Genomic DNA, 17,712 nt, shown 5'->3' with positions numbered 1-17,712 from the left:
TAGAAGAAACGTGCACAAACGGCAAGAGAAAAGAGGAAGCCGCGTGAATTCGGGGATGTGCTGAGTTTCAAAGGCAAGGCGCCTGCATCTCCCCGTCCCTGGAGCCCCTGGCCTACGCCTCCTGCCCCACACCTCCCGCCCCGTGCCTCGTAATCCGGCAGGCCTGGGGTGCCACGGAGGAGGGCCGCCTCTCTCCAGGCACTGTCCTGACTTCCCTCACTCCACCAGATGGTTCTGATCTCGGAGCCAAGCGGTGGGGCTGCTGCCAGCATCCCTGGGAGCGCCACACATTCTTCCCGCGCCAGAAGCAGGCTGGGAGGCGGCCACGTTTGGGGGGGGCGGGCTGTGTGTGTGTGTGTGTGTGTGTGTGTTGGGGGGGGAGCAGGGATGGCCCTTAAGCTGTGCTGGGAAGAGCCCTGCCTGTTAGAAATCTGTCCCCATCTCTCAGGGCTCTGGGACTGCTTCAAAGAGAGAAACAAACGGGCTCACCAGGATGGAAACAGTGTAACAGCCTCCGCCAAAAAGACTTGATTCAAACGTGGAAAGTGGAGGCCTTTATACCGTCTTGTGAAAGGCTTCCTCTCCTTTCTGAAGGGCGCGCACACACACACACACTCACACTGTGGCTCCTGCTGCTCTTTTTAACTCCACTGGGTGATAGCTTGCCTCTGTGTTCCAGGGGCTCTTCCAGGCGGCTGCCGGCCTAGCTGGCCCCGACGAGGCACGCACGCACGCACGCACGCACGCATGCACCCGCGCAGCGAGGTCGAACGGCCTGGAGGCGGCTGCCGGCCTCGCTGGGCCCAACAAGGCACGCACGCACGCACGCACGCACGCACGCACGCACCCGTGCGGCGAGGCCAACCGGTCTGGATGAGCCCCTCCTTCCAGGCCCCCCGCTCTTCCCGGCTAAGGAAGATCGGAGCAGAGGGGGTCTTGTGCAGTTCAGAGGTGCAACAGTGGCTTTGGGAGAACTCAGGGTTGCAGCCAAGAGTTTCCGGGAAAATCGGGAAAGACTGAGAGAGGAGTGGATCTGTCCCATGCGATCTGCTCCTTGTCCCTCAACTGGGTCCAGAAAGGAATGAAACCTCGAAGCTGAGGGGACACAGGTCAGAGGTTGCAAGCTGTATGCTCAGGCAGTGAAGCGGGCCGACCTGCCCATCAACTAGGGTGAAAACATGGTGCCCATTTCCAAAGGCTTATCTCTGTGGGTCTCAGAGACCGTTTTAAAGTGGCAGCTCAGGCCACGACCGTGTGTGTCTTGCTGCTGTGGCTCCAAGGCCCATGCACCTGTCCCTCCACCCCGGGGCGTCCCCAGTGTGTGGCCGTGAGCAGGGCACAGATCCCCCGGCACACCCACCCCATCACCGCACCGGGGAGGTCCTGGTTCCCTGAGCTCAGAGACCCTTCAGGGCTGAAGTATGAGGTAAGAGGAGTGAGGTACAAGGTATGAGGTCACGGCCAGTAAGCCACAGACAATAACCAAGTATTTGACTTTTGCAACAACCTACTTTAAAAAACAATTAGAGCATCTTCAAGGTGACAGCAATATTAATAACAAAAGCTGGCACTTCCTGAGTGCCAAGCCCCGCACCGGACACTTTTTCTGGCATCATCATTCAGTCTTTAGGTTTGTAGACCCCGGGCAAGTCACAGAGCCCCTCCGAGCCTCATCATCTGCAAAGGGCGGCGCTTTCGAGAAAGGTCTCTCCCTATCTCCCTGGGGTTGTTCTGAGTCTTGAAGATAATGCATGGCTCATGTAGGCACTCAATAAATGTTAGCTCCCTCCCGTCCCGTTCTAATTTATTTTAAAAGGGCATAGGGTTAAGACAGAGGCCCGAGCGCCCCACAGGGGAGCACTCAGACATTTAGAGGATGCAAAGCAATGGGAATAAAAACGGCTCTGTTAAGAGGCCCCCGGCCGACTGGCCCAGAGAACCAGAAATTTCATAGCTACTTTAAATTTATGAGTTGTTGGGTCCTGGAAGGCAGGCGGGTCATAAACCTCAAACAAGAAGCCAAACGGGATCCTAATGAATAAGGGCCCTACAGCAAGTGCCCCATTTCCCCACCCCGGCTCCCAGGACACCCATGGGGCACTGTCCCAGAAGATCCTGGAAGGCCCGTCCTGCGGATGGAGAAGAGGCTGGCCGGGAAGCCAGCCCCGGAGGCCCAGGGCTTCCACCTGGCCGGGGGGTGGGGGGAGAAGCAGCTCTGACCGCTGCGGGCACAGCTGGCCTCTCTCAAGCCAGCACGAGGACACGGGGGAGGAGGCAGCTCTGTCACCTACAACGGGTCCTGCACAGGCAGGGTCTGATTTTGGGAAGGGGTCGGCCCTGGTCCTCATGCTGTCTACAGAGAAAGGGCTGTTGTCTGCTCATGCCTGCTCTTCTCCCTCTTTCCTTCTCTTCCCTCATATGCCATTCTGTGAGGCACTGGAAGTGCAACTGGGAACAAGACAGCTGGGGGTCCTCTGTGAGAACAGGCATCTCGGGGTAAATGTTTGCACGCCTGGCCTCTCCCTGGCTAGAGGGAGCTTCTTCCAGGCAAGGCCCGAGCCTGTGAGCATCTCTGTGTCCCCAGCACCTAGGACAGGGCCTGCTGGCAAGCCCCCTGCGCTCTCACTAGCTGTTACAAAATGGCAAGGGCTCAGGAGGTCAAAGGATTTTCCAGTCCCTCCAAGGCAGATCTTGGGAATCCAGCAGCACCAAGTGTTCAACCTTGGCTCTGACACTTGTGTTGCTGTTCAGGAGATCTTGTCAAGTGACCTAACTACCACCCTGGGGTTGCTGAGGGAAGGGCGGGCAAGGCAGGCACCAGAGCCTGGTAACTTAATGGGGGTCCAATCAGTGGAGTTGATACTGTCATCCTAGGGAGGACCTTATAACCTTTCCTGGGGACCCTCTGATTCTGCCGTGAACAAGAGACGCCTGCCACTTCCCACACAGGGAGGGAGCCAAGGGCATAGCTGGCGTGGCATCCCTGTGTGCCTGTTGGCAGCCACGGGGCTCAGGTTCTGCCTCACTGTTCGGACAGGCCTTTCTTTCCAGCTGTGGCCCCAGCTAGCCAGGCAGCTGGCTGGGGGGCTCTGCCGACCAGGCGGGCCTGGGGTGGCCCCGGGCCAGCTGTCCACTTCTCCTGGCCCCAGCTTTGCCACTACCTTACTTAGTCATCCTTGTTAATCAGATTGCCAATGTGGGCAAGGATCCAGGGGTCCTAAACTGGGGCTTCTGGAAAGCCCCATGGATAGAACTCAGGGCCTCCCTGAACTGGAGGAGGGAAAAAAAAAAAATCACTTTTATTTTCACGGATCTCTAATTAAAATTTAGCATTTCCCTCAAATCTGAGTGTAGGCGACAAACCCACAGTACCTGTTACTGTCCTAGTTACATGTCACTTTAGAGTCATTGTCAAGGAGATTTCAAAATGTGTCACTAAGGCTTGTCACTGCTTCAAAAGTGAGGTTATTAGACCTGCTGCCGGATCTTATTATTTAATGAATTAATAAAGAAGCCTATCTATGAGTAGATCACATTCAACATACTTTCATAATTGTATTTCAACTGAATTGATTTCCTCTCTAATCTTTCATTGTGCATTTTATGCATTTAAAACTCTATTCTGAGAAGGGGTCCGTGGGCTTCTCCAGCCTGCCAAAGGGTCCAAGGTACAGAAAAGGTTAGGACCCTGGGACAGAGTGCTTTGCAAGGACCCTTCGTGTCCCGACATTTTAGGATTCTGAGGATCTATTTCCCGAGGGCCCTTACCACCAGCCTAACTATGAAATTAAATTTGCTGATCGCATGGCCTTTTTTTCCAATCAGGAAATATATCCAGGCCGTGACAGCCCTTCCAAACTCCTGGGCTTCCCACAGAATGCGCTCGAATGACACTGGAAAGGTTTCAAAAATCCAGTCCACCCCCTGCTTTAATTCCTTTCTTCCCCCCAACAGATGTTGCAGGCCTGGTGAGGAAGCCCGTCGTGCGCGACTCTCACGCCATTGATGGCGTTTCTCAGCCGAAGCAGATTCTTCTTGGTCTCTGGGACGAGGCAGCCCCTTGCAGGGTTCAGGGGGCTTCATTAAGGGAGGGGAGGAGATTGCTACCTTTCAACCTGACCTCCAAGCCCAGAGGTTAAGGTTTCAGGTGGTGCCAGGCTGTCTGCACCCCCACAGCACTCACAGCTGTTTCTCGGTAGCACTGAGGGCCCTGGGCCTCAATAATGAAGGTCATGATTCTCAAACCTCCTTTTTAACAACGACTTGCAACCTCCTCTCCTCTTCAGACCTTGGCCTGACTTCCCAACTAGCCGGAGCCACTGGTTTGAATTTTGCTTTCCTTGTAAGTTAGGGTAGCCCGGACCAAAAGCCCCTGGCAGGTGGCTATATTTCTCTGCTCTTCAGCTTCCCTATCTGTAGATGGAGCACAGCTGGTGATTCTTGAAGCATCTTCCAGTTGTAATGTTCTGGGAGAAAAGTCATGTCACCCCTTTGGGCAAATGCTCCAAAAACATCCACAGAGCCAGGCCATGGGACTATGATTCATAGCTTTCTCATTTAGTGACTTCACCTCCCTGAGAGTCAGTGACCATCTCAATGAAGGGGGGAGACGAGCTAACTGACCCTAGGAGCTAGCGCGGAAATGAAAGGGGGATGCGTGTGGAGACTTTTACCAAAGGGCTTGGCACAGAGTAAGTGCTCAGTAAAGAGTCATTGTGTTCAGAGACTAGTATTGACTTACCTGCTCACCCACGGGTCCTGGCCGTCCAGGGTCTCCTGGCTCTCCCTGCAAAGAAAGGAGGAGGCTCACTTGGGATAGGTGATGGTAGTCTAGGCCCCCCCAGGGAACACCTTCAGGTGACTGGCCTTAGTCCCCACCAGTAGGGAAGGACAGGAACCTCAACTCCAGGGTCTGGCCTTGTAGACACCAAACAAATGGCAGAAATGATGAGACACTTGGACAGAACTTCTGACCCCAGACATGGCCCTAGCCACGCATTCCCTCTGAGTGGCCCTTGGCAGATGACTTGGTACCTTCCGGTCTGTATCTCATTTGGGCTGTTCATCAACCCATCGCATTTTGTGGAGGTGGTAACTAAAGCTCAGAGAGGCAAGGGGGTCTGCTCAAGGCTACACAGCAAGCTAGAGGCAGGGCTAGAATTGGAACTTTGGTCTGACTGATTGAAATCCCCATTCCTCCTGGATCAGGCTGCCCCACCACAGGAAGATCAGGGAGCCAGGGAGTCAGGGCACTTAGAGCCTAGACCCTAGCCCACCAGACCTCTGCCACTGGCTTACAACATGACTGCTGAGCCCTGTCTCTGCTCTGGGCTCAGCTTCCCCAGCTATAAATAAGGGAAATCAGACTCATTTGTCTCATAGGCTATTTCCAGCCCTCACGCTTGGTGGCCTCTTGTATAGCCTTATCTGCCAGCTTTATCCCATGCCAGGGTAGCTCCTGTTCCTTAGGCAGCCACAGCCGCCCTGGTCTCCCCACAGCGTGAGCTGGAGAGAGGCAAGCAGCCCCGTGGGATAAATCCACCCAGACTATGTCACCGCTCTCACCACAGAAACCCAGCTGGGATCTGAGGGAGTAAGACCGAGACCTCAGGGGGCAGGACAAGGGCTAAACTAGTCAAACTAGCCAGGAGCTTGGCTCACAAATGGACGTGGCTCACCACAATCAGGGTCCGAGCCTCATCCTTCCCTCCAGCACCTCCCCCAGACCTCATGCTCAGGAGACCCAGAGGGGCCAGACAGACAGACACATGGGCCATGTCTGCTGAGTGGAGGGGGACGTGGATGTCCTGGGCTACCCTGGCTCTGCCCTCACCCTCGTGTGTCTGCCCAGCTGTAAACGTGGCCCAACACACTCTGTCCAGCACGGCTTGGAAAATCCAACCTGCAAGAGGAGTCCTTGGAAAGCCACTAAGCGAGGCTGCCCATGTGCTGAGGACCATCACTCTCCTACCCAGGCCAGTTCTCTTTTGATAAGTTAAAAAACAAAAAATACTGTTACCAAATGTAATACGTATTGACTGTACATCGTGGGGAAAACCTAGAGGCCCACAAAAGAAAACGGAAATGTCCTCTACTCCCACCACCCGGAGAGAGGCCCCATCCACACTGCAGCCCCTGCTCTGAGCATGCAGGACCGTGGTGCAACAGGCCCCCGCAACAGGTTTGTCCTGTAACCCTCCCTCTGGAACCTGCTTCCTACTACCGCCACACCGCCACCTCCAAACACACGGGCATTCTCCCGTCTTGTAAACTCTTCCACTACACCACCTTTGGTGGCTGCATTGCATCCCATTACTTGTTGGACATTGAGGTTCTTGTTCATTTTTTCCTCTCTGTTACCAATATGTTGTGATAAATGGGGACTATTGATCCCCCTTTCCACAACTGCCCCTGGGATCGGGGTTCTTCCTGGGGCCCTCAGTTGCTTGCTCTTTCCCAAGTGTTCCACACACAAACCCCCCCCAACCCTCAAGCCCAGTCATTTCCAGGTCCCCTCACCTTCATGCCATCTGGGCCGGGCCGGCCAGGAAACCCCTTCTTGCCAGGTTGGCCCTGCAACAGAGAGAGGTGAGTGAGGGGAGCTAGGCAGGGGGTAGGGGGGCAGCGTTGCTGAGGTCCCAGCCCTGGCCTAGGGGAGGGCTGCAATGCCCCAGTGGGTAAAGGATGCAGAGCTTGGAGGGCCCCAGGTTGCCAGCCGGTCTGGAGATGCAGGGGTGGGGGGTAGGCAGGGGTCTGCATCTGTGTGACCTCAGGGAAGTCTCCCCCTCCTGTTTGTAAATGGAGATGTTGAAACCTGCTTTCAAGGAATGAGGAAGCGAATGGAACTGGACAGAAGATACAGGGTCCAGGGGGAATGGAAAGTTTATGCCCGTGGTTTTCAAAAGGTGGCCTGGGGACCCCTGTGGTGCCTGGGGCCCTCTCAGGGATGCATGATGTCAGGACTAGGTTCCCAATAACGCTAAGACGTTGTTTGCCTGTGTCTCTCTCATTCTCATGAGTGTATGCGGAGTTTTCCAGAGGCTACGTGACATGTGGTATCGTCAACAGATTGAATGCAGAAGCAGATGGGAGAATCCAGCTGACTTCTATTAAACCAGATATTAGAGATTTGCAAGAACAGTAAAACAATGCCATTCTTTTCATTAGATTATTTTGCTTTGGAAAATATAGCCAGTTGGTTGTTTTGTGTTGTTTTGTTGTAAAACTATTATTTTTGTGAACATGAAATGGGCTTATTGTTATTTCAAATGAATTAATAAATACATTTAAAAGTTTTCACTTTTAATTATTAATATCCATAGAGGGAACCCATACAAAGAAAAGCATTTTGAGTCCACAATCATTTTTTTTTTTTTTAAGAGGATAAACAGGCCCCAAGACCAAAATATTTGTGCACTGCTGGTTTATGCCCTCCCTGGCGTGGGCCTTGTGGAAGGCCACTTGGAGCAGAGCAGTGGGGAGGGCACAAGGTGAGGGTCTGGGCTGTGGGACACTGGGCTAAACCCCTTGGTCTTTGAGCCTGATGGCCGTGGGTGAAACTAAGACCAGCAATGGAACTCTCATGGAGAGTTAAATGCATGGAAGCGGATGCAAACCCCAGCACATGGCAGCTGGGCAAGCACAGCTGGTTGGTTTCCCGACTCTTGTCTCTGTCCTTTGCGTCTGTTCTAGTCCCTTCTCTGGCTGGCCCAAGGCTCCTGCTGATGACTTCTTGGCAGAGCGCCACCTGGGTGTTGCCTATCTGCACACAGTGGGCTCAGGAATGACAAATGCCACCTCCCCGGGAGCCGGTGACACTCACCTCTAAGCCGGGGACCCCAGGTGGTCCCATGGGTCCCTCATCTCCCTAGAGTTGGGAGACACAAGAGAGGAGAAAGGAGAAATTAATCCAGTGAGGGTGTTGGAGAACTTGACCTGTAAGGAGGGAAAGAGGTGGCCAGGGGAGAGCTCTCCTGCACCAAAAGAAATGGTACGCCTGGTCCCCCCCCCCACCCCGCCGCCACCCCCGGGCTCCCACCCAGGCCACACAGGGACTTCCACATGAAGGGTGCTCCCAGTGTCATCTGAATGTGACAGGCCCAGGGTTCATGGCAGGGCTGGGCAGAAAGTCAAACCTCATCATACGCTGTGGGTACAGAGCCTCAGCTGCCGCTCAGAGATATGAGCTCTATTCTGAGCTCCACCACTGATTCAGTGGCAGACCTTAACCTCCCTGTGCCTCAGTGTCCCCATCTGTAAAATGGTGCCAAACGAAGAGGACCATCCTAAAGTATGACGACTAGCCTAAGTGGAGCTCCTAGAGGACAGTGATGAGGCCCCATCCCCTACTCTGTCACAAACATCATTCAGGATGGGTGTACAGTGCCTCATGGATGTGTGGTGAGTGCAGGTGGGGCCAAGGGGCATGAGAGAAGGAGGAGACGGAGTAGTGGATGAATGCAGGGATGGATGAATGAACCAATGGGGATGTGAGCAAGTGGCAGGCTCTCGGGTGGTAATGTGGGTGTAGACAGAGGCACATGGCTGGCGCCGTCTCTCCCTCCTCGCCCCTCCCTTCCCACTCTGGGTCCTCCCGCAGGCCAGGGCAGCCTCCAAACTGGCCCCTATGGCATGCCAGGCCTAACCCAGAGGCTACCCCCCAACCCAGCTTCCAGGAAAGCAGCCCCACGTGGCTGCTCGCAGAGCCAGCACTGGGCCCCCGCCAGACCCAGAACCAGCCTGCAAAGAGATCCATGTCAGCTGGATGCCTGCCTGTGGTTGTGGTGAGTCCGGGCCTCCTGTGCCCTCAGCCGGGGCTGTCTGTGTGTCACGGGGGCCTTGGGGCCTGAGCCTAAGGGGGTGGTGCGGGGCCTTAGGTATAGGCAAAATCCAGGGCCAGCCCGTGGGGTGCTCAACAGGCCCTCCCACAGAGAACTTCTCAATCCCCTCCAGCGTGAATGAGAAAATAAGCAAATCTCCACTCTGCCACTTACTGGCTCTGCAAGTCATGTCTTTCTCTGGGATGCCCCCCGGGCAGCTCCCAGGAGCACAGACTTAGTAGCACAGGGTCTTTGTCATGGGCTTTGGGCTCAAGCAGACATGTGAATCCACTAACCAGGGGACCCAACACAGTGTCTTCACCCCGAGTCTCAGGGCTTCACCTTCTACTCTCCCACACCCACACCCTGGGAAACTGTGCTACGGGCAGGGGCAGTGGCAATGGCCTCCAGAGAGAAAAACCCTGGGCAATGGGGAGGCAGCGAAGGCAGAAAGTCACCTGCCAGCGAGGCCAGGCCAGACGATGAGGTAGGGCCGTAAAGGATGAGCAGAAGGGTGAGCCTGGGGCAGCCCGGGGCTGGCGTCCGGGCTGAAGGGCCCTGGGCCCCCAGTGGAGGCCTCTAGGACCCCGGATGGAGCAGGCAGGGCTGCAGGGGACAGGCAGGGGACAGGCAGGGGACAGGGCCAGACGGTCTCACCTCGGGCCCCAGCTGCCCACGGGGTCCCGGCAGGCCTCGAGCTCCAGGTTTACCCTGGTGAGAAGGGAACAGAAAGAGGTCTCAGAGGCGGCACCTCCACGTCCATCAGAGGCTGGCAAGACCCCCAACAATTCCAAGCCAGGCAGCCAGCCCCAGAGGCCTGTGGTTTCTGCAAAGCAGGGAGCTTTGACTGCAGCGACCCTGGGCAGGGACTCACCTTCGTGCCTTCTGGGCCGTTGTCCCCAGGGGGGCCAATGTCTCCGGGGAATCCCTGAGGGGAAGCAGAGAGCAGGGTCACCCATGGGTGAAGGGAAATGCTAAGAGTGTCAGTCTTGGAGGGAGACCTTCCTGCGTGGGATGGGACCCCGGGCAGGTCCGTTAACCACCTGGACCCTTCAGTCCTCTGTTCTAGAACAGGGGATCTTGGTAACAGCTCAGAGAGTTGCTGAGAACATTAAATGAGATAATGCAAGAAAATACTTAACGCTGCAACAAGCGCATGATACACACAAGGTTGTGCAACCCAGAATTTCCTACGTCCTGGGCCTGTGGCCGCCGGAGCCCCAAAGCCAGCCCTCCTCTGCTCCAAGAAATGGCAGCCTCTGATTGCAGTGATCCTGCAGATATGAGGATGTGCTGGGTTTGCTACAACTCTGAAGGGCTTGCAGGGACCTGGGTGGCTCAGTTGGTTAGGCCACTGCCTTCGGCTCAGGTCGTGATCCCGGGGTCCTGGGATCGAGTCCTGCAGCAGGCTCCCCCTGTGCAGCGGGGAGCCTGCTTCCTCCTCTCCCTCTTCCTGCCACTCCCCCTGCTTGTGCTCTCCCTCTCTCTGTCAAATAAATAAATGAAATCTTAAAAAAAAAAAAAAAAATGAAGGGCTTGCAAAATGCTGGTCTAATTAAGCTCAGCTCCTCCTCTCCAAAGCTGAAATGCTCCCTGCATCCTGGCTGGGTGTGTTGGACTCTGCCCCACAACACCAAGGAGGGCTCACTGCTCCCAGATCAAGCCTGTTCCCGATGGCTGGCCGTGCAGTGGAGGCTTCTTCCTGACATGGAACAGAACCCCCTCCCTTTCCCCTTGACAACATCGTACTGCCCCGTACGACCGCACAAAGCACAGGGGGTGGGAGTCCTTTCCACAGTAGTCTTTGCACAATTTGGAGACCAGTTTTCCCCTCCCCAGAGGCCTGCCCTTTGCTGTCCCTTGAATGGCTTCTACTCTGGGGCCTAGGGCCCCTCAGTCTTGCCACCTCCAGACGGTCAGCTTCCGTTGTTGGCAATCACTAGGATGCTGGTGCTTCTCTGGGTGTGAACAGACCAGCAGAGGCCAGCATGGGAACATCCCCTTCCTTGTTGTAGGTGTAATACCTCTGTTAATTCATCCTAGCACAACAGTCACTTTTAGGGCAGCCCCACTGCTCTCTTAGTTTCCTGACAACTAGAAACCAAAATCTTCATGTATGAATCCCTGAGACCAAAATGCCTCCTCCCATGTCCCTTCCATAAGTGGCTTTTTTCCTTCCTCTCTGATCTTTTGGTGACTCCCATTAAATTCCAGCTCAAACATTCTCTCACCCTTCTTACTAGCAAAGGCAAGAATGGGTCTGAATTTTAAGCTAACACAGAAAGCCATCTTTTTCCTCAAATCGAGAGGCTCAAAGTCTTATTTTGTGACTGACGCACTGTGTGACCCTGGGGAGGTTCCTGAGCATCTCTGGGCCTTGGCGTGCTCATCTGCAAAATGGTGACCACAACATCACCTTACAGGGCTGTTCTGAGGCTTGAAGGGAATATTGCAAGCAAAGTGCTTAGTTCAGCAGCTGGCACCTGGTAAGTGCTCAATAAAAATCTACATCCAAAAGGACGCAGAGCAGGAGCCACACGGCCCTGCCCCTCACACTGGGCATGTTCTCAGAAGGCACAGAGACCCAGGAAGGTGCTGACATGCTCTTCAGCTTCTGTCGTCAGCTGAGCAGAACCATCTTCTGGACACGGAGTTAGCCAATCCAAAGAGAACACAAAAGTGGGAGAGGCAGACCCTGGATCTGTCCAGGGACCCAGGAGAGAACTTATTTGCTACAAGCAGCAGTGACCCGCCCCCCCCAGGAAGTCACTTCACTGCTCCGTGACTCAGTTTCCTTATCTGTAACACGGTGGCGGTACTACGTCCCTCACACGGTTCTGGCGGCGTTTCAACATGTTCTCATCCCAGAGCTACTACACAGCCCACTGACACGAGGTGGTGCCTAATAAATGGGAGGCAGCATGGGTCCTACCCTCAGTGGCCAGACAGCCAGGAAACCTGGACTGTTAGAAAAGTCTTCCGTAGCGGCCAGGGGAAGGAATCGAGGCCACGGAAGAGGGGCCAACTTCATTCGTCTAAAGATAGGACTGTGTCACGGCCAAAGTCAACACAGTGGGAAGTCAGAACTTGGACCTTGCAGGAAACGATCCCTCATCTATCTGGGTGATACCAGGAGTGATCTTTGGAAGGGTCTGGAGAACCCGGCAGAGTGAGACTTTTGTCTCTGAGACCTTGTGGAAGACGGGGAGGTGTGTGTGTGTGTGTGTGTGTGTGTACACAATGGGGACTGGCTGGGGTTGGCCTAGACCCCCAGAGAGCCTGGGTGCTGAGGATCCTGGGCAGACGGCAGCCCTGGCAGGACCACCCCATTCTCCAGAGATGGTCCCCCCTGTTGGCGGGCGGGGAGGGAAGAGCTCAACCGGCTGCCTCACGCCATTGTATCTATGTGAAGTGTGAATGCTAACTGAGAGGCACAGACCTGTGCCTAACTCTCATGTGCATCAGAACCTCTCAGGCAAGTTACACTAAATGCTAAATCATACTTCATGATTTCTCATTCTCCATTCAAATAACCAGAATTTTCATGTTTGTCTCTTGCTCCCCATTCCTCGGAACCCTGAGCCCTGAACTTTTTCCATGGGGAGTTGGGTGTTTGGAAAATTTCCAGGGCTCAGGCTAGAGAAACAGGAGCTCCTGTCAAGGGTGCAGGCCCGAGTTCAGAGGGCTTTCCTGATGTTTCTTCTGGAAACTATAAAGGTGACCCCAAAGCTAGGGAGGGTCTCCAAAGCCAGCTTCTGTCCCACTGTCATTGAAAGCCACCAGGGGCACAGAGGCAGAAAATGAAAGATCTCTGATCTTGGAATTTTTATTCTCAGCCCCATCTCTCATTTGCTGCATGGCCTCAGGTAAGTACCCCCTTCCCCCAGTCTCTGGATCTCGGTTTCCCAAGGATAATACCCAGTCCCAATTATATCCAGATGCAGAAATATGGCCTCACATACCTCAGGTCCCGGAGGCCCAGGAAACCCAAGGGATCCCTTGTCTCCAACTTTGCCCTGGGGAAGAGAAGAGATGGCAGGGGAGGCAGGGGTAAGTGAGGGCCCACCTTCCACCATCCTTTGTATTAGACCCCTGGCTGTGGATGGCTGGAAAAACTCAGGAGCATATGCATGAGATCTCCCTAGATAACTAGGAGCTACTGTTCAAACCCCGCCTCCTATATTTACAGCCATGGGATCCTTGGGCAACACACTTCATCTTGTAGAAGCTCAGTTTCTCCATCTGTAAGATGGGAGGGAAAATACTCCTCTAGCCCTTGGGGTGGTTGGCAGCCTTCAAAGAAGTATGGTATGGCAAGGATCCGATACATAGTCACACTCAAGAAATACACGTTATTAATGCTACTGCTGTTTTCAAGGCTTTGGGAGCCCCCGATTCTGATTCTCCCCAGAACTCTGACAGTGACCGAGGCCTATCTCTGAGACTGGGTGAGTTCCTGCCCCGCTGGGCCTCAGTGTCCTCCTCTGTAAAACGGGTGAATCTCATTCCTGTCCTGCTCTGCTTGGCAACCAGGGCAGCTGCAGGAGGAAATGCGGTCCAGGATGTGACCGTGTCCCTGGCCACATTTCATGACTGGAGAGTGTGAGGTTTAGGGGTGTCAGAGCCAAAGGTACTTACCAGAGGCCCCGGCTTCCCCCGTGCACCTGGGAACCCTGGCAATCCCTGGCTCCCCTGGAAAAGACCAAGAGCAGGCTGGGGTTAGTAAGGAACAGAAATGGCCAGGTGAACAGCTGCTCAGTCACCCTTGCCCACCTGCAGCTAGAGAACACCCACCTTTGGGGGAGATGAGCTCCCCCCTCACTTTCCCTGCCTGCAAGCTCCAGTGGGGTACCCCTGTGGGCGGGGCCTCAGGGATGCAAAGGTGACACAGCAGGCCCTGTCTTCAGCAAGTCGTCCTGGAACCTGGGACCCCGGGGGGCTCCAAGCGAGCACTGCAGTGCCCCTTATGCCTGAGGAACTCTGGAGACAGGGGCCCAGCAGGGGAAGCAGCCAGGCCCGCATGGCTCGCACTTCGGAGACACCGAGGCTGGGTCAGGACAGGCCAGACAGGAGGGAGGGAAGAGGAAGAGGGAGAGCGGGCCAACATCTGGGCCTTGTCGACTGGCTGGGCGAGGTCCAGATGTGGCCACATGGTGCTGGACACCGGCAAAGAGGAGCCAGCCTCGGCAAGCTGCCTCGGTTCATCCACCAGTCAGTAAGGCCGGTTACTCACTCACTTACTCAAACATGTCCTAAATGTTCACTGTTCTGTGCAGGACTCTGAGCTGAGCTCTGCCAGGGCAGTCTGGGGCAATATCCTTAGGGAGCTGGCTGTCTGGCACAGGGCTGAGCCCAAGTCGCCCTCAACCAGGTGCAGCCACAGATGACGGACGGACAGGCTGCTCAGGGCATGCGGAGAGGGAAGTGGCCACTGTCCAAGCAGGTGGAGGAAATGGCATCTGAGCAGGGTTCTGAAGAATGGGGCCGTGCAGAGGCTGAGGGCACGGTGTGCCAGGCAAGGCAGCAGTGTGTGGGGCAGAGGGCCCTTCGGTGGAGTACGGGGCTGTAAGGGCGAGGGGCAGGAATGGGTCCGAGGGGCTCGCTCACTGGGACCCTGGGTGCTGGGGCAAGTAGGGAGCCAAGGATGGTTTGCGAGCACAGAGAAGAGCTTTGTGGCAGTGAGGAAGACAGACTGGGAGAGAAGGGGCGGGGGGGCCTGACAAGAAGTCAGGAGGCTGTTGTCAAGGCCAGGGAAGAGATGGTGATGGGGGCCCGAGGCTGGAAAAGACAGGGTTCTGTGAAAGGAAGCCATCTTACAGGGGGGTCCTGGCCCATCGGGGAGCCTGAGAAGGAAGCCTGGACCAGAGAAGAGCAGGGCGGGGGAGGAGGGGAGAATCCGCTGCAATTACCTTGTCTCCTTGGAATCCAGTATCTCCTGACACACCTGGAACCCCTTGTTCACCCTAAATGCACACCAGCAAAGAACGTTACAATGGAGACCACGGTGGGTTCCGGAAGCCTCCCCACTTCCAGACCCACCAGCAAGGTACAGCTTGGCTGAGGCTGTTCCCAGAGTGGATCTGACCAGCAGCAGCCTTGTGAGAGTAAAGGGCAGGCCTCCCGGGAAAGCTTGGCTGGGGAAGGCAGGCCCTGGGGGAGCATGTAGCTGGCCTCGCTGCACACCAGCCTGGGGTTGCTCAGGTGGCGGAAAACACCACTAAAAAAGCCAAACTGCCTGGCCTTTCCTGGACAACTGACACTTGGCAGATCAAAGGAACTGCTTCTTGATCCTTCAACGTCTTCATCGTCAGCTTCATGTCACACAGGGGCAGGTACAGCCCGTACAGTGCCTCACTGCCTCCCCCCCCCCCGCCCCCCATCACGGAGGGTTCTGAGCGTTCGCATCTGTTGCTTGGTATTTTTCACCCCTGGGCTGGGAGCTGTCACTCTTCCTCCTGTGGGAGTCTCTCTGCCAGCCATCAGCATGGGGCCACTTCTAATTAGCTGCCTGTAATCAGCTATAGCATGAGAAACCAGCTAGTCTGGCTGGCTAAGACTATGTGTAAACAGCGAGTAAACGGGTCTTGAGTTAGTTCTGAGTGTTTCTTTCCTAAGGTGACACGGATTCCGGTCTTCAGGGGTCTCTTCTGGTCCCTCCCTATTTTCAGCCACATCCCGGTAAACGAGCTATCGGAGAACCACACGGGAAGACGGTTCTTCTTACAGCCGGAGTCCCATCACGCAGCCCTCATCATCTCCAGCTTGCCATATTGGATGTTCCCAACGGCACCCCGGCCCCAGCACTCCAAAAACACTCACAGCCCCGGCAGCAACTGGAAGGATGGGGAGGAAACTGGGAAGAATGGAGACTCTTAGAGAGCCCACACCACGCAGCTAAGGCCATGAGCCCGCAAAAAAAAAAAAAAAAAAAAAAAAACTTTGGTAAAACAAAAGCCAAAATTAAAATAGATAAATAAATAAATAGCTTTAAAAAAAAAAAAACTTACTTTGGTTTTTCCAATCTGGAAAACCCTGTATAATATTCCAGAGGTTTGGGAGCCAAGAAAGTTTTTGGGTTTTTTTTTTTTTTCGGTGTGTGTGTGTGTGTGTGTGTGTGTGTGTGTGTGTGTGTGTGTTTAACGTCCAAAGGAGGAAGAGAGGGAATTTAAAAAAAAAGTTTAAAAAGACACCTAAGAAATCAGGACAATGGATTTGGGCTGGAGCAGGAGTGTCGGTTCCAGAAGGCTCCTCCATGCAGGAAGACGGAGCCAAGTGGTTGTAAGTGGGACCACGGCCAGGCCGGGTCATGGAAAATCTGGGATTCTAGGCAGGACGGCCAGGGAACATGAAGGGATGGCTCTGTCATCCCAGGGGAGGGCCAGGGGGTGGAGGCCCTCTCAGCAAAGTTAAGACCCCTCCCCAGCCAAAGGGGCAGAAAAGAAAGTCCTTTTTCTTTTCTTCTTCTTTTTTTTCAACTCCAAAGACTTATTTGATTTTCTTGAAAACTATGGGCAAGAAAACAATTTCCTCCACTTCTTTCTTTTTTTTTTTTTCCAGAGCTTTCACATCTCGAAATGAGCCAGGCACCAGCAGTCAGTCAGCAAGCCAGCCGAGTTCCATGTAACACACGTTTATTTCCATGTTCCTGAAGGACCAGTGAGCGGGAGGCCAGCTCTGCAGAGGGGCCTATAAAAAGCTCAATTCAATGCCTACACCCCCCGCACCCCCTCTTCCTTTCTCCCTTGTCCATGACTTAACATTTCCAGAGCACTGATGTCTCAAACCCCAGAGCAAACAGGTAGCTGTGGGGGAGACTCAAGGGGAGGGTCACAGAGGAGGGGGCTCAGAAGTCAGCGAGGCAGGGCCGGAGGTGGAGCGAGGGAGCCCCGGGGGGGGGGGGGGAGGCTGCAGCTGGAGGCCCGGTGGTGGGGGGGGAGGGGGACAGTGAGGAGGCAGAAGAGGTGGAAACAGATGGAGAAAGCACTGCACCCCTGGCTACCCTTTGCAGCCCCCCACCTCCCCTTTTCTAAGAGCCTGAGGGCTGAGTTTTCTTTGATGCATCTCTTTGAACTCTTTGGGGCTGCTTCCCCAGCTGGGAAATGGAGGCACTGGAGGAGGTGACCTCCCAGGGCCTCATCAGCTCTGCCCTTCTGCCCTAGCTCTGCTTCGTGGTTGAGGTCCCTGGAGGCCTGAGCCCTCCCACACCTCCTTTGGGGTGCCTGGTTCGGGTGAGAGGCTAAGAGGGGAGGGCAGGAAGATAGCTGCAGGGCAGGGCGCAGGGAGCGCCGCCCCCAGCCCTTCACGTCTCCGTCCCTCGTGACGGGGCCAGGTTCTGCCCTGCTCTGAGCCCCGGGGTCCCACCGACCCCCATCCAACTGTGGGCTGGCACAGGGTGGGTTCAGCAGCAGGACTGTGTGGAGGACACGTGGCACGGGCGGCCTCCCCATGGCAACTGGGAGGAAAGCGGGTCAGGGGCTCAGAGGCCTGTGCCCGCTTTTCTGTTGCACAGTCAGACCACGTGCTCTCTGGGGGTGGGTTCCCAGTTCTTACTGCGGTGGTTATGCGAGTTCATTTCCTCCTGTGGCTGGGAGAGGTCTCCGGCACCCACACCGTACCTGCCCGCCACGGGGCCTGTCATCTCAGCAACACTCCCCACTCCACCCCTCCCCCGGCCCAGCTTTGGCCTCCAAGTCCAGACGCTGGCCTCAGCTTTGCTCTCCGAATTCAGAGACCTGCCTTGCTTTACCCCCCACCTTTGCCTCAACAGCCCCCCATGCTCCATCTTCCAAGGTCTGCACGCCTCAGACCACCTGCCTGAGCTCCACCTCAGTTACAAGGAAGAAGCCGGGGAACACAGATTTAGGGGGGCCGGAGGGAAGGCAGGAGGCGTGCA

At 55.2% G+C, this 17,712-nt stretch overlaps 1 protein-coding gene across 1 annotated transcript in view; it reads right to left on the bottom strand.

The window, feature by feature from the left end:
- COL27A1 (collagen type XXVII alpha 1 chain) overlaps positions 1-17,712 on the bottom strand; it is a 134,159-nt gene that overhangs the window by 49,831 nt on the left and 66,616 nt on the right. Inside the window, exons 17-24 of the mRNA XM_028107793.2 lie at positions 14,729-14,782; positions 13,458-13,511; positions 12,782-12,835; positions 9,694-9,747; positions 9,477-9,530; positions 7,823-7,867; positions 6,520-6,573; positions 4,742-4,786 (exon numbers count right to left, since the gene is read on the bottom strand). Coding sequence (XP_027963594.1) covers positions 4,742-4,786; positions 6,520-6,573; positions 7,823-7,867; positions 9,477-9,530; positions 9,694-9,747; positions 12,782-12,835; positions 13,458-13,511; positions 14,729-14,782 — 414 coding nt within the window. The remainder of the gene's footprint in view (positions 1-4,741; positions 4,787-6,519; positions 6,574-7,822; positions 7,868-9,476; positions 9,531-9,693; positions 9,748-12,781; positions 12,836-13,457; positions 13,512-14,728; positions 14,783-17,712) is intronic.

The sequence above is a fragment of the Eumetopias jubatus genome, unplaced genomic scaffold (genome assembly GCF_037043125.1).
Source record: "Eumetopias jubatus isolate StellerSeaLion01/CBP00866 unplaced genomic scaffold, mEumJub1_p1.0 scaffold_15, whole genome shotgun sequence".
NCBI classification, from domain to species: domain Eukaryota; kingdom Metazoa; phylum Chordata; class Mammalia; order Carnivora; family Otariidae; genus Eumetopias; species Eumetopias jubatus.
Note: the sequence above shows the minus strand (reverse complement) of the source record. Positions and strands in the feature narration are given on the sequence as shown.